Source organism: Taeniopygia guttata, chromosome 1 (genome assembly GCF_048771995.1).
Source record: "Taeniopygia guttata chromosome 1, bTaeGut7.mat, whole genome shotgun sequence".
Lineage (NCBI taxonomy): Eukaryota > Metazoa > Chordata > Aves > Passeriformes > Estrildidae > Taeniopygia > Taeniopygia guttata.
This window is the reverse complement of record NC_133024.1, coordinates 76,895,517-76,912,156: the sequence shown is the minus strand read 5'-3', so window position 1 is coordinate 76,912,156 and position 16,640 is coordinate 76,895,517. Positions and strand designations below refer to the sequence as shown.

The following is a 16,640-nucleotide window of genomic DNA, read 5'->3' as shown; positions in this document are numbered from 1 at the left end:
CTGGATTTTCACTTGAAAGGGGCTGCAAAGAAACAGCATATTTAAAAATCTGGAGCCTTGGCCGACACACAGGGCAGGTAACACAGAGCCTTTATCCCAGTGCCCTTCACACAGGCGGTTACAGTTCAATAAAGATGTAAAGCCTCATTGCTGTCACGGTGAATGGCCAAGCAGGGCTGGGGATCCCACAGTCCAGTAAGAGAGTCTGCAGACAAGAACACAGGCTGGGATGAACCCGTAGCCTGTTCATCATAATAGTTTTGGGGATGTAAACATGATCATCTGGGCTTTTCATCCCTTAAATACCCTTCATTGCTGCACTGCTGTGCCTCCAGTGTGTGAGCACCTGGCTGGGTGGCCAGTTAAGAACAATTATTTCCCAGGCTTGTCAGCAATGGAAGTGATCAACCTTGGAGGAAATTGAGAGCTGGGGGAAATAGGCCATTCTACCCAGCAAAATGTCCAGTACAAATTACTTTTCCACTTACTAGTGTGCTACTTATAAGTTACTCAGTTGTCTTATGGACCAGCAGGAGATGAGGAACCCATGTTCATGGGAGCTCAAAATGTAAAGAAGTTACCAAGGCACACAGCAGCAGGTGCACAAATGGGGTGCTGCAGCACCCTGAGATTGCTTCTTGGTCTGGCAGTACTGCACCAAGCACTGGTCTGTACTGCTCCAGTCATTCATCTTGGCTAAGAGGTGATGAAGAGTCATCCAGCCACACTGTCAAGTAAGTTGCTGGAGAAGGACCACCTCTCAGAAACTCAGCACCACCTGGGGACGCTGTGTGGAATTGCCAAAATGATTTTTAAACAGCAACGGAAAGCAGTGTTCTTTCAAAGAAATTTGATGACATGTTATGATTTGGCATTTACAGGAACACCTTCCAAAGTGACCAGTAGATGGAGAGGAACCATGGTGGCTCTGCCCCAGCATTTGGGACACCACGGACCAAAGGCAGCAGGACACAGCAGCGTCTCTGCCGCAAAGGCGTGATGACCGAGACACTCCATCGTGTCCTCCGTACCTCATTCTGCTGGTGCCTGAAGCAAGGTTTATTCTCGTGATCCTACCAGCAGAAGAGGTAATTAAATTTCATTGTGGGGTGTCCTGTGTACCAAATGTTTATGGACAGGACTGAAAAATTGTATCCTCACATTTTCTTGACATCGCTTTCTTGGCTGAATTTCTGAATCCTTATGTCAATTTTGCACTGATGTTTATGTTTGCTTGTAGGTACTTCAGCTATTGATGACTTTCAGCAGGATTAAATCTTTCAAGACACTTTTCTTAAAAAAAAAACCTACACTACCAAAAGGGAAACCCTTGAGTTAGATAATTAATTTTAAGCATGTTTTCCCATGTACAGGTTTTAGCTATTTTTTAAGAGAAAGGTTAATTCTCAGTTTGTAACCACTAAAGTATGTTGCTTTGTAACTAAATATAGCTTTTGCACTAAATTTGGCACTTCTTATTGCTAACCAGAAGGACAGTGTAGCTCTGCTGATATATATTCAAACTTTTCTATACCTCATTATACATTTTCTCAGATTAATTTTACTGGTTTTATTAGAAAATCATATATGGCACAATTCTTATTTACTAGTTGATCTCTTTGTGTTTACTTAGGATTTATGTTTCTTTGGATGAAAACTGAAAAACAATTTAAAATGTAATGAGATGGTTTATTGCTTGCATAGCACTATCTGAGAGAGGCTGGACTTGTAAAAAATTCTGATTAGATTTAAAAATTGCTCTATTAAAATAACTTGGTATTAGCTAGAATTAGCACCAATCTAGTATTTGGTCTTAATATCCTCCAATATTGTAGTATTAGCAAATCTAATCCTCTCATAATTAGCTTTTATTCACATATTGGTAGAGAAGAACAAGCTTTTCTGCTTCTTTCAACTCCCAATTGGTCAAGTTTGAATAAATTAGTCATTTAACTGAGCTAATTGAATATATTGAGGAAAATATTCTCTTGGTACTTGCAGAGGAGGCTATTGATCTCAAAAGCCAACACAATACTTCAAACACTTTGGGCTGCCAGAGTTTAGATTCTGACTTTCATCAGCTGAATGGTTTTATCCACAACCTGGAAGCACTGTTTCTATTTTGATTGGGGGAGGGGGATTATTATTTAAACAGATTACAGTAAATTTAGGATTTGCTGTAATTTCAATAGGCATATTTTAAGAATAAATACACCCAGCATAAATTTTGAAAACTGTTTTTCTTATTTATTTCTTGATCGCAAAGTTCTTGCCATCCCATTGACTTCTGCTTATCATTTAGTTCCAGAATTTTTTCTTTTAATGGAGGAATATGCCAGCATTACCATTACTGGTGGCAGAAAGCAGCAAGACCTACATCTCATGTATTTTATACAAAGATGCCAGAACTTAATTTTTATCAGTTGTCAACAGGCTGCAAGTGGTCTGAAAAAGAATCTGGCAGTGTCTAAAGTGTCAAAAATTTTAAATGTCTTTCCTAAACTAGTTCCCTTCATGGTTGTGGGGTGAAGACATCCTGCAGGCCCCACTCTCCACATTGCAGACCTTGTCAGGCATTGCAACAGATCAGTCTGGCAAAGGGTCAGAATTCCTGTCTCTGAAGCCAAGGCCTCCCAACATATTTGCAGTCTGCAATACCAGAAAGGCCCAAACTGTTGCTGGTTTGCCCCAGCAAGTTTATGCTTAGGTTCAAAACCATTTGATTTTGCCATTACCATTGCATAATCAATGTCATTTTATACAGTCATAGATCACAATACCAAACCTAAACTGTCATGTCTGTATTTTTGTTTCTTAGATCATTTGTTGGTCATGTTTTCAGGTTAATTTTCCAGGCAAAAGCAGTCAAAGAAGCTGATAAAAAATACCCAAAGAAAAAAATGCCCAAAGAAATGCATTTGAGAGCACATTCATTTTCTGGTTTATCTTGTTCAGGAACACCAGTGCTGAGTTTCTGTGGGAAGACATGCTGCCAGTGAAATGTGTCTTAGATGATGATACTGACATTAAATACTAGGTTGACTTAACTGAGCCCTGTATCATTTCAGATATACTCAAAGGAAACCCATTGTGACTGCATAAAGACCACAGTACGCTTCAGTTTTGTCTTAGAAATTACAAATCTGGAAATGCCAAGTCAACTTTCACACCCTGAACGTGTCCTTGTGCAAGCACTGTGTTGCTGTGTTTTCCTTTCCTTTACTTCTTTCTTTTTTTTTTTTTTTTTAATTTGTTGTGCATAAGACATGGTCTATTCCTTCCAAATTACTGAATCTAGGCAAGATTTTCCCTATTTTAAGGTTCTCTACTGGAATGAAAAGAAATGTTAGGAAATGTCACACTACTATTTGCTAAGTAATTTTCATTTCTTCACTACATTTTACCTGGCCAAATGAATGTGAAATGGGGCTTGAGAGCACTCAAAAGGGAAAGAAGCACTCCTCAGGATCTGTTTGGCAGAGAAGGTAAAGTATGTAGGTGGAAAGGAGCCCCTTTGATTTTTAGCCTTAGAAAGCTTATAGCATCAAAAGCTCTGATGCCAGGCTTCCCTACCTTCAGACGGACGTGATCCAATGCAACCAAACTTCTCTAGAGTCAAGAGTTTATGTGGATCCAGCATTAGAGACAAAAAGGAAACTTTTCCTCCTAAAATGAGCCTCTTCGTCCTTAGGTAAAGAAAGAGAGACAACGACAAATTCAACCTGTACCCTCTCTGTAGGTTACCACAGCCTTTACCCTAAGATGGGCACTGTTCAGCATGCTGTGCTTCATGTGCTGTGGAAGCAACTGGTGTAAACTGGTAAGCAAACAGCACAAATATCAAACCATCCACACTGAAAGATGCAGATGTGCTTAAAGCATGACAAAAGTAAAGAAACACATGGCAAGAGAGGGACCCTCAAGCTGAAAGAGTGTCATGGGTGAGAAAACAGACAACCAATAACAGAAACAAAAAGGGGGGGAAAAAAATCCCAGAGGAGCAGAGCCCAACCCACTGAGAGAGATGGAGATTTTTGGCATCAGTCTGCCTTTTGTAGAGCAGTTACTGGCTCCACTGAAATTTGGCTGAGGGGCTTCCTTACAGCATGTGGATGTACCTTGCTCAACAGCCCTGCTGGACTGCTGGGTGAGCAAGAGGGTAGGAGAAGAAAAATGCAGAAAGATAGGAGCTTTTCTTACCCAACACCATTAACTTTCAGAACTTCATTAAAAAAATAACTAGAGAAGATTCCTGCAAAGACAAAACTGCAATCCAAGGGAAAGATCATCTTAGGAGGAAACTGCAAAATTATGCTTTCTGGTAGATGAGATACCTGAACCAGCCAGGCTAAAGTAGATAGAGTGCTCTTCATCTTGAGATAACCTCTCTCGCAGCAGGCCACCACAAGAGGTTATCCTGTAGCTCTAGAAACACCAGCGTCACAATGTGTAAGAAAACAAAGCCTCTAATTAAAAGTGTCATTGCATATTTTCATTATTTATGGGTACTGTGAAACACGTATCTCAAGGAGTAAGTTAAAGTAGGGCACAGAAGGAACATGTGCCTTTGGAAAATCATGTACTACCTCTTCTGCACTGATTCTGAGGGGAAGTACTGGAGAGCTCAACCCCCTGGGTCTCAGGCTGAGCTGGCACATCAGGAGAAAACACCATCCCACGCTGAGTTGTTTAACACAATGTCACATCTCTCTTCCTGTGAATTAAGCCAGAAAAAAGATTTACTTCATCATTTGAAATCTGGTTGGAGGAGAGATGGATTCCAGAGCAGAGTTTCATTGGACTGTGCTCAGAGCAGAGTTTCATTGGACTGTTGCTCAGAGCACCGTTTCATTGGACTGCGTCAGGTAAGTAGCAACTACAAACTACAAACTATTGTTCAATAGATGTTTGCTGGTTACAGTGAAACTACCAGAAAGGCCAAAAACATGCATGTCCTTAGAAATTAAACTGCCTTCTCAAACTCATGATTATTACTTATCTCTCCTAGGTTGAGTGAGGGCTATGTGGAAAAAATCTTGGCAGTCCATTGCCACTCAAATAACAGACTGCAAAGGGGGTGCCCAACTGCAAACTCTTACAAGCCCTAAAAATCTTACACTGCACATGAAGTTTCAAACACTGAAGATGAATTACATGTTTTGTTTTGCACCATGCCTGTTCGAATTCTATCTACTTCTAATACTATTCTTTTCATAAAGTTACTGTTGTTCTCACCACACAGCACACCATGAATCATTAAAATCTGAGAAAGTCCTGTTTGTTGTTTGACATGGTTTATCTATTTATCTAAATCCATGTGTTCCCCAGGAGAAATGGCAACACATTAGTTCCCTCCTGCCCAAGCAAAATAGAAACACTTTGTATTATATTACATTTTATCATAAACTTTGGTAACCAGTATTTCCCTTCACAAAAAAACCACACATGTTGCTCTCTGCTTTTAGCAGGCACACATGGGTTCCAACTGCCTGCCATTAAGTTTCAGATTTTAAAACCTGCAAACAAACGTACGGTAGAAGTTAAAATTATGCACTGCTGCTAAATTTGCTGTGTGTACTGCAGGAAAATGGTCTGAAAAAAAACATGTTAACAGTTCAACACTTAAACAAAAATGAACAAACTAATAAAAAAAAAAAAAGACAGATGATTTTGAGTTTGTATTTTCTATCTGCTACATCTCATTTCTCCTCATTTAACTATCTGTCCATACTAAGAACACAGTCAGCCGAGACTTTGAGTGAAGGATCAGTGAGATACATTTCGGGACACATAGAAACGGGAGCCTTTTATTTCTATTCCAAGCAGTAAAGCTGCTGCAGGGTGAGGCGGTAGCAGGCAGCAAAGCCAGGGGGTGTGAAGGGAACTGGCCATTAACTTATCAGTTCCAGGCCTTAGCTTTCTAATTGACAACCTCAGGGCTACTTTCATCACTTGTCGACTTCAAACCCACACTCAATTTTTCCTTTAGATAATGATGCAACTATAACATAACGGTGTTTCTGACATATTGCAGCATGTAGCAGTAGGAAGATTTCCTCAGTAGCTTAGTTTAACAGGAAAGTAAAAAAAACCCCAACTGTTAAATGGTTTTCACATCTATCAACTTCTCAAAAACAAAAACACCCCCAAAACCAACCAAACAAACAAAAACAAACACCAAAAAACAGTCAGTAAGAAAACAGATTTTATACTTCCAGTATGCCAAAGTCACTGTTTGGTCCTGACCCAACCCAAAGCACTTTCAGTGCTTCAGTATCACTAGAGATCTAACAAAACAAGTGAATGGTTAAGGCAATAAGCCCATAAAACATGGATTCATATAGAAAGCCTAAATAAAGGAACCCACAGAACTCAGAAATGTACTACAAATTAGAGAACTTGAACAATAAATTCCCAAAAAATGCTATTAAAAATGTATTACTGACATGTCATCTAGAAACCTTATGTCCTTCACAAAGGAAATAGAGAAATAACAGGAATGCTGTCATGGACACATCCCTACAGAGAGGCAGAAAAACCTGACTCATGTTCCTCACAGAAATCTGAGTGGTGGCTGAAGGCAGCTGAGCCATTTACGCAGAGTAAAGTCCTCAGGTAAGTATATTCATCACATTTGGATCACAAATTAAAATAATACTAAATTTTGTCAAGTAACAGCATGTCCACATGCAGCAAAGCACCTGGCTCTAACATAAACAGTCACATAACTGCCTTTTAATAGTGGTTACAAAGGTTTGAGTCCTGCAGTCGGCTCTGCGAAGGTCTGGGGTCACAATGAGCTCAGTGCATTGTCTGGGGCCCTGAGCACGTCAATCCAGGCAACAAAGGCAGCGAAAGAAAATGGAATAATACTGATGTGCTTCCAAAGCATAGCCATTCCACTGGCTCCTACATGATCCACGTGAGGAGGGATGACAGGCTGGATACCACACTGCACAGCCAGGTGCCGCTGGAATTGGTGTGCATAAACAGGTGGGTGTGGAACTAATCCAGATTAACACAGCAAAGATGCTGCAGGCAGACTTGATGTACAGTCAGCTCTTGTCTCCACTGGTATTTGGGCTCTGATGGTGCAAACGGGCACCCAGGTAACTTCAGTCACAGGACATTAATGTGGCCATGAATCGTTGGCTTATTCTGGCCTGACTGGAAGAGTTCAGCCCCAGCCATTTAAGATTACAGGTATGGATGGCTCATTCCAGGCAGCAATTGCTACATTTTGATAATGAACTTTAAAACAACAGCTCAAATTCTTCTTTGAGGATTAATAGGGGAGCAGGTAAGGAAAGCAGTACCTGCTCTGAGAAAAAACACTGGGCTCAGTGTTTCCTTGGGCTGCCTTTCTGGCTTTCTAAGTCCATAAAGCATATTGTGAATTTTTCAGATTACATTGCCTCTTCAGAGTTGTAACAATGGTCTATCACCATATCATCCCCTTTCAAGCATTGTACATGCTGCTACTCCTTCTCAAGCAATAAGGAGGCAGGAGCTCTCCCTACAAAATGTCTGGCCCATATCATGGGCAAAGGTCGCCTGTTGCAAAATATTATTAAAAAGTCAGGAAAGACTTATTTTATAGCCAAATTAACAGCTCAGCAAAACAGTGGGCTGTAACAGGGAAGACAGTAAGTCCAACAGCTGGGCAGTTCAACTGCTAAGGTTTTACTAGGATCATTGCCCAGGATGTTTTGGGGCTGTTTTGGGAAAAAAGAGTTATCAACACAAGAAGTGTGAAAACTCAAGTTATTACATGAAATATTAAAGGCAGGTGTTTTTCCATTCTTTTACACCAAACCCCATCACCTTTGCAATTTTGCCACTCCAAGGCTGCAACCAGCAGTACAAACCGGTTCCCTTTCAGGGTTTGGAGCATGGGTTTTACAAGCCTGTTTTGCCTTCCTGCAGGCACTTTGAGCTTATAAATGGCACCTTTCAGTGTCCTGAATTATGAAGGGCAGCTAGTCCTGAATTTTCCTGTCGCTTAATGATCTCACATAAAATGAGGTCCACAAAACTTTTACTACCCCTGCAGTTCAAATTCACAGGTGAAGAACCACCAGGGAAAGGATGTGGACATCTTTTGCTTTCCTAATTTTCCAGGTGCAAGAAAGTTTCCCACTTGGACTTGAACAATTAGTTACTCTCAAAGTGAAGCCTGATCTAAATAAAAAGACTTCAGTATGTTCCCCTGATAAGCACTGCGAAAATCCAAGGGGAAACCACTTGAGAACAACACGCAATACCATCAAATTTAGATTTAAAAAAATAGGTTAAAAAGTCGCTATATATCAGTCTTTTTTTGCACCTAATATTTTTCACGTATCACAGCTAAGTATACCTGACTTTCAAGGATTATAGATAATATTTAATTAAAACATTGATTGGTTCTGCCCTTATTCTGGTAGTAATATCCAGTGTTTGGAAAACATACTGCACCTTAGCAGTATGAACAAAAAGTCAAAAGAAAGTCTTTCTAAAAAAAGAAAGTATTTTGTTTGTTACAAATTACTTCTGCATTTATATAAAGATTTAACGATTCATGGCATGCCAAATACAGTGCTAATGAGCGTTCAGTTGTGTTTTTCATTTTTGTTAGAATTTTTTTCCTGCTAAAAACAATTACTAGAGGCCATTCAAATGCCACTGCATAAACCAAGAAACCTAGTAAAACTGCAGGTAAAATTGGTATTTTGTTTCAAGTGTGGCTCAGGAGTCTAATTCAGTTGTTGGTGAGCTGCCTATTTCAAATAGCACCTACAACTCCTTCAAAAATGGAAGCCAGGTAAGATGCTTTTTAAAAAAAACTATTTATAACATTCATAAATGAAAAACAAAAATTAAAGAGTATAAGCTTACCATTTAATTCCTGCCTTCTGAGGATGAACATCTTAGCCTTCCTGCTTTCTTCTCCACTTACCAATGAAAGGTAGATAAACGAGCAGAAATTCTTAATTCTCAGCACCTCTTAGAGGAGACACGTGCCCATAGGAGCTTAAAAACCTTCCTGGGGAGCATTATTAATCTTGCTGCTAGCAGCACAGAATTTTTAAAGCCTATTAAAACACTGTCTAGTCATAGACATGCAAGTCTTGCTTTTTAGTGACCTGGTTTCAACAAACAAAAAGCCTGGAAATTATGCAAAATTAACTTTCATCATTCAGTTACATGGATCACTGCCCACCTCAACTACTAACTACACACCAAACACTGTCCTTCTACAACAAACCTTGTCATCTACCACACAGAATAGTTTGAGCTGGAAGGGACCTTTAAAAGTCAGCCAGTCCAACCCCCTGCCATGGCCAGGGTCATCTACTACATCAACTACTCCACATGCTGTTGCTCCAGTCTAATGGAAACCCTATTTTGATCTTGCTTTGTCCTTGACCTTGCTCATCCACCTCTGCCTTTGGGTCCAGGAATATTTTCAGAAATCTGAAAACAATTCCAACTTCCTTCTTCCCAGGCTGTAGCACTTCTGCCTGGCTGCAGCCAAGCTGCTGCCCATTTACACCACTGCAAGTCAAGCCACTATTAATCCCTTGGACTTCAGTTTTCCAAGTAACATGTGCATTACCCCAAAGGCTTTCAGATGACTTTTTAACTGAAAACATCGAGGATATTGGGGTTTTTAACAAATCATCATAGCTACTGCCCAGCAGCTGATAAGGCTGAAGTTAATTAATGTTGCCAGGAAATAGAAATATAGCTGTGATGAGCTAGTCTTGTTATGCCCTATTCAACATTTCCCCTCCTTTCCTTGAAGAGCATTTCACCAACTTAACAAAAACCATAGAAACAAACACAACCCCCCCCGACCCAAACAGGCTGGGCAGATGAAAGATACTCACACTAACTAACCCCGCTCTCCGGTTCAGCCCCGCAAAAATCCCACTGACAATATCAAGAGTGGGGAATCAAACCCCTTTATTACCAAGTCCACAGCAGATAAAGCAGCAATTGTGCTTATACAGTACTGGAAGTGTAGCTACAACATAGCGTGACAGCTTGTTAGTGTTGAAAATATATAAGCTCTTTGTAATTGTGCCTTTGGAATGCCATCTGTCTTGAATTAACGTCCACCTGGGATCATGTTTCGATGACCAATATGGACAGATTACTGGAACTTTAAAACCTCGCTTTCTTTGTAATTGACATTTAAACTGTTTGAAGTTTCTCATTAAGTCCTTTTTTACAAATTAGGTGCAGATGTATAAAGCCAAATCTACAGTACTAAGGGAAATTAGGTCACCTGAATGCTCAATAATAAAATGTATCAACTGCTTAAGTGCAATGAGTACATTAAAATTTAGAGATCAACTTTATGCCCTAAATTCTTCAAAGTTTCATCGTTCCCCTTTCATTGCTGCAGAGCCCCTGATGCCAACCATTTTTTAATTAAAAAGGCAGAGAAGAAGGCAGGCTTGGCCATGCAGCCAGTGACAAATGGACAGCCCTGTCCCACAAAGAGCTAGAGAAGGCAGGGCAAGCAGCCACAGAGATGCCCATTTCACAGGGACAGACAAGTCCTATTTACACCAATGATGCCTGGAGATTTAAAGGGCACAGGGAGACCTGGGAAGTAAATATAGGTCCAACCAGAAAATAAGGGAAAAGATATGAAGGAGACTTGTTTAACATCCCGGGGCTAAGTTACCACAAGCTGACCTCCAGACCCACTTGCAGTCGAAGTTCTGCAGACCTGCTGTGCTCCTCAGCCTTGTGGGGCGGAAGAGAGAAGTGCATAAAAGGGCAGTGGCTGGAGAAACACCTCCATGCACATCCCAGCTGACAAAATAAGCACAAACTGAGTGTTTCCCCTTTCCAAACAAGGAGGCTCATAACTCAGTGAGGTGTGAGAAAGGGGTCCAGGAAAAGCCACCACTAGAAACTCACATGATATGCAGAGGCCAGGAGGAGATACATGGTGGTTCATCAGCAGAAATTTTACAAAGCTCTTAGCATCAAGGAGCTTTTACCTGCCAGAATGGCTCTTAAGACATGAGATTCAAGTACAGCAGCCCAATCTCCCCATCAGGTATGAAAGCTCCAGGGATCCCACTCATCCAGCCATTATGAGTAGCCAAGAAATACTGCACAAGTATGTAAAAGCTCAACGATAGAAGGCACTGAGCATCCACCAAGGGAACACACACCCTCCTTTCCAATGCAAGGCCACCAAGCAGGAGTGGCATTGGACCTCAAGATGCCATCCTGCAGTTGGCAGTGTTTAAACTCAACACAATCACACACGCAGGTTTAGTGGAAGGTCCATTAACCTTCTCTCCTGGAGAAAGGTCTCCCACTCCAAGTTAGGACACTATCTACATAAAATGCACAAATTCAAATCCTTTTGGCACCACAGTCAGCACGTTGGTTCTGGAAACAATGCCAGGATGCATACCCTGGCTCTCTGCTCGGGAGCATGGAGGTATGATGGAAGAAGCAGTATTCTCTGAAATTTGGTAAACCAGAGCAATACTGTCAACCAGATCTCTTTTTGTCTGCTTAGACTTCATCTGTGTGCTTAGACTACTCTTAAGCAGAGTGTCTTCAGTACCACTACCTATTACAATGGTTTCAAAAAGCTTTTCTGCTCACAGCCCCTTATAACCCTATTCTGGTAAGCTACTAAAACTCTTGGCAAAAGAAGTGCAAACTTTTAACTGGGTACGTTTCTGTTGCTTCTGACAAACACGCAAGCAACTCTACTGTGAAATTGTCCATGCTTCTGGTTGCAAGATGAACAGCAGGCCCCCACTGGTATCAGAACAGGAGATTCTGGTTTCCTCATCCACAGGCTCTTTCTCCAGTGCTCATACACATCTTCAGTTCAAGGAGGAATTCAGAAAAAAGCTGCATATTTTTAAAAGAAATTAAAATGGAACCATATGTAAGCAAACCTCAACACCTGGGAGAGAATAAAACCTGACCAATGTAATACAGCAAGATAACAGTATCTTCCAGGACAGGATAGCCCAATTTATTTGCAAAAGGAATGAGACAGAGGAGTAACTAATTTGCCATGCATATCAAGCAAGAAAGGCTTCTAAGGAAGATGTATTTGTACCCAAGTTGTTTGCTCACACATTTTAAAGCCAAATACTGGGTTTCATTTGGGTAATGGTTTTGCAAAGGCAGGTACAAGATCACACAAGACTGTCCAGAACAGCACAAGCTTTAGCAGACCAGTTGAGGTGCCAGTGGTGATTAGCTGGACACACTCAGCTTTGCACCCTGCTTCTCATTAGCATTAATTATCCATCATCATACCTCTGCTGCTGCCAGGATGAAAATTGGCTCAGGCAGTAGTTTCACAGTCCTTAATGCCAACTATGGAGTTGCCAGAGTGCACAACAGGGACCTTGTATTGGCCCCATGTCTTTCTGCCACAGGCAAAGGAGAGCAGAGACCTGGCTGAGCAGAAAGCTGAGTGAACAGGTAATACCTCCTTTGCTGTACAACCTCTCAATGTAACTTTAACCTGACAAAAATGTTTGCATGAATTTGAAACACCAGAGCTCAGTTTTGTAACGTGCTTCACCTGGCCTAGCAGCGACGGCTGATGTAATACCCCATCCTACACACATTCCCTGTGATGGAATGCCCTCACACACAGCCCAGTGATGCTGGTTGCAAGGCAGACTGAGGCTCCATCAGGTCCATCCCCAGAGACAGGACTGCAGTGCCAGGGACTTGATTAGTGGTGCTCAGGGTGTCCCTGCCCTCCCCAATGTGAGCTGCTATCAGGCTCTCACCTCACTACCAACACAACAATATTCATTTAGGTGAACCAAAGTGACCTTGTAGAAAAGCAGACTCTGCACATGAGGCTCAACAATTCTGCCAGATAAAGTGTTTTTATCACTAGAAAGTCACACTTTCAAATAATTTTCACCCCGAGGCCATAATCTCGAAAGACACACTTAAAAATGTGTAGAACATAAAATGAGTGATTTTTTTTGATTGAGGTTAAGGAAAGAAATCCCTCACAGACATAACACTTTATTGATATTCTTGGTCACGGCTCTACACACGCTGAACAGGATCAGCTACTGCTAAGGACCACAATTCATGTCTTTCCATTTAAACTCTGCAACAAAGAATAAAACTATTTCACAACTAACAAAAGGAAACCCTTTAATTCGCTAGAACAATTTCAGCTCCCATTGCATTAGCACCCTCCAGTGTCCAATACATGAAAAACAACATCTTCACTAATTTACCAAGCAGACACAAACTTGGAGCCTGAAAACACAAGACACAGGAGGGGTGGACTCCTGGGAGGGAAGACGGCAATTGGTGATGAGAAAAGCAACTCCCAATGCTAGAAATTTTAAATTACACAGGTGCAGACTCTGAAGAAGATCTGACACGGGGTTAGTACTTGTCAGGCTCCTTTGTTCCTAGCAGGCATGCCAGTGTCTGCACCTTTGGCACAACAGGATCTACATGCTCACACTGAATATTCCATACTCTGCAGTGTTCCACTGAGATGTGGATGCTGCCTTTGATTTAGTACAGGCATGTGGGTATGGATCTACCTGGAGTATGCCATGTAAATGAATACATGTAATAAAACCCTCTCATACATGGGTGAGGCTGTTGGCTTGCTGAGGGCGAACAGGTGACCGTGCTTATATGTGCAATCTTCTCTTACAGCTTAATCACCAAGCAAAGAGAGAACAACAGCAAAAACAGCTGCACTTGCTGCTAAAAAACAGCTGGATGAAGGGGTTTTTTAACTTAATACAAAAATATTTCACAGGCAGGGAGAGCCCAGTAAGCTGTGGAACATGGCAAATAAGAAAATCCATCTCTGGGTACCTGCCTGGTAATAACACAAATACTTGGTCCATGTTTTCCAGGCAGCACTGCTTCCCCCAGCCTCACAGCGGCAGCAGCATGCTCATGAAGAGAGGATGGCAGCAGCTGGAAAGGCAGCCACACCACATCGGAGGTGTAATTAGGTGTAAACACAACAGCATGGCAGAGAGCTCTTGTGGGACACGAGAACCACAGTCTGGAGCCAGTGGCACGTGGCAATTCCTGCTAAAGACCAGGAAGTTGCTAACTGAATCCAATCAATGTGTTCATTGATTGTTGACATTTGAAATCATCCCTGTATTTTCTCTCCCAAGTGCACACAGCCCCATGGCTGCCTAGCTCAAAAGTGAGCAAGGACTCTTCATGTCTTATCCTGCTGTGGTTTCTGACTGCTTGGATGCCCAAAATTCTGTGGTCTCTACCTGCCCAGTGGCTTCTTGGGCTCCACAGCAGCACTAACGACAAGGAGCAGTCAAATCCCACCACTGGGAGACCATCACGTCCTCTGGGAGTCGTGCAAGGGTATTGTGATGCCTGGCAGCCACGTCCCAACCCATGGCAGCACCAGCCAAGGAAGCCCCTTCTGAAGCACCTCACCATGGGCATGCAGGCAGCCTCCTCTCCCAGCCCTGAACAAGTGCTGTGCACACATAAATGTCATCACCCCTACCCTCACACTGTGTAGATTCCTCTTCCCCCCACAGTATGAATATTCAAAATTCTTCATGACTAGAAATAGCAAGGCATAGCATTTGTGATTCTGCACTAATATGGGGGAAAGGGAGTGACAACAAGGGGGAAAAAAAGGCATGTATATGGATGTATCTTCCCAAGAAACTGGCAGAGTATGCTGCATAAGGTAGGCTGGAAAAATGACCCTGGGTGCTAGGCAGGACATTACTCTGGGCAGGAACGACTGACATGGACTTACTGGGCTCTTCACTGTGCCTCTAGCACAGCACAAAGCACTCCAGCTGTCCCTGAGGTTCCCCAAGAACACCAACATCAATATTGCATGTTCACAGGAACATCTACGTTACAGTTTTACAGACCACATAGGCTTTTGTCACTCAGCTATAAAATATTTACAGAACCATGGTCTCAGCAGAGAATGTGAGAATTTAAAGCTTTAAATATTGATATTTAAATGAATTAACACTTGATTGCCTTCCTAATACCAATACTAAAAAAAAATGTGTTCTCCTTCTAGCAATGCTGTTAAAAACATTCCTTAAATGAGCACAGACCCATCAATCACTCCTTCTGGCAGAAGACACTCTCTGCCCACCGGGAACAGGCAGGCACACACTTGCAGGCAGAATGCTGAACATGGAACCTGTACACATCTCCAGTAGGAAGGTGCAAAGGAGCCTTTGTCTTCCCTGGCAGTTGTCACTCGCAGCCTGATCCTGCAACACTGACCTGTATGGTGATCCTCTGTTTAAAGCAGAGCTTTTCCTAGCATCCTGCCCCCGAAATCCCTGCTATTCCTGACAGCTATTCACCCACCTGTGGGAAAGCACCTGGTGATTTCGGGCCCTTGACAAGTGGGCATACGAAGGTGCTTCACGACCTTCCCTCACCCAGGCACTGCCACCACAGCAGCACGGGGACTCTGCCCCCCGGGCTCACAGGGGGCTCCCAAGGCCCAGGGACATCCCAAGGACAAGGAGTGCTGAGAGGCCCTCTGACAGCCCCACTTGTGCCCACATCACGCCGCTGGGCCATCGATAGAGCAGAGGACACAGGACGCAGTTAAAACACGGGGAAAGCCGGCGCCGCGGATCCAGCCCGCCGTGCCCCCCCGCGGGACACGGGGCACGGTGGCCCTGAGGAGCCCGCTCGGTCCAAGGCTGGGCGCAGAATGGGAAAGACCCAAGGTCACCCTCCAGGCAGGAGCTGCACCAAAGCGGACAAGCGGACAACTGGTGACCAGAGGAATCACGGAACAGTTTGAGTCGGGAGGGACCTAAAAGATCATGTTACTCCAACTCCCCTGCCGTGGGCAGGGACACATCCAGTGGGGCAGGAAGCCGCCTGCCATTCCCACGCTGCCCGTGCCGGAGCCCCATCCCCGCGGCCCGGGCCCGGCCGCCCCCCGCAAACCGGGGCAGGGGGAGGGGAGGGGGAGGGGAGGCGGCGCCGGGGGTCCCGCGCCCGCCCCGCCCCGCGCGCGCCCGTCACTCACAGTCTCCGCCTCCCCGCGCGCAGCCCGGCCCGCCAGCACAGCCCCGCCGCCATCGCGCCGCCGCCGCACGCCCCGCGCTCCCATTGGCCGCGCTGGGACACGCCCCGCGCTCCCATTGGCTGCGCTGTGGGGGGGGCGCTCGGCTGTGACGTCACGCGGGGCGGAGGCGCGCCCCCGCGCTGTGCCGCTGTCCCGCCGCTGCGGCGGCTCCGCGCCCCGGCCCTGCTGTGTGTGGGGTGATCCAGCCCCGCTCCTCCCGGCGAGCGAGTGACTGCCGTGAGCGGGAACACCTCCTTCGTGCACAGGGTAAAGAGACAAGACCGAAGATAACATAGGAAATAGCAGCGGGCGGGGTAGCAAGGAAACAAACTTGAGAAGATAGGGGTCTGGAAAAGGAAATAGGGATTCGGATTCTATTTTCCATCAGTCCAAACTTAGACTGAGCATATAATATTATTTTCTTTGCCATGATGCTGGAATGTGCCAGAGCCACAAAGCATAATACCAGCAAGCTCCTCCAATATTGTAGATATTTCAGCTTTGTTTCCAGAGGACATAAGCTTGGATCATGCCACCTCTGTGACCTGTCATCTCTCATTCCTGC

The 16,640-nt window shown here is 43.7% G+C and overlaps 1 protein-coding gene across 1 annotated transcript in view; it reads right to left on the bottom strand.

Annotated features, from left to right (window-relative positions):
• Positions 1-16,091, bottom strand: part of CLYBL (citramalyl-CoA lyase) — a gene marked incomplete at its 5' end in the record, with an annotated part of 164,394 nt that extends 148,303 nt beyond the window's left edge. The window contains 1 exon segment of the mRNA NM_001245137.1: positions 16,037-16,091. Coding sequence (NP_001232066.1) covers positions 16,037-16,089 — 53 coding nt within the window.
• Between the last annotated feature and the right edge of the window lie 549 nt (positions 16,092-16,640).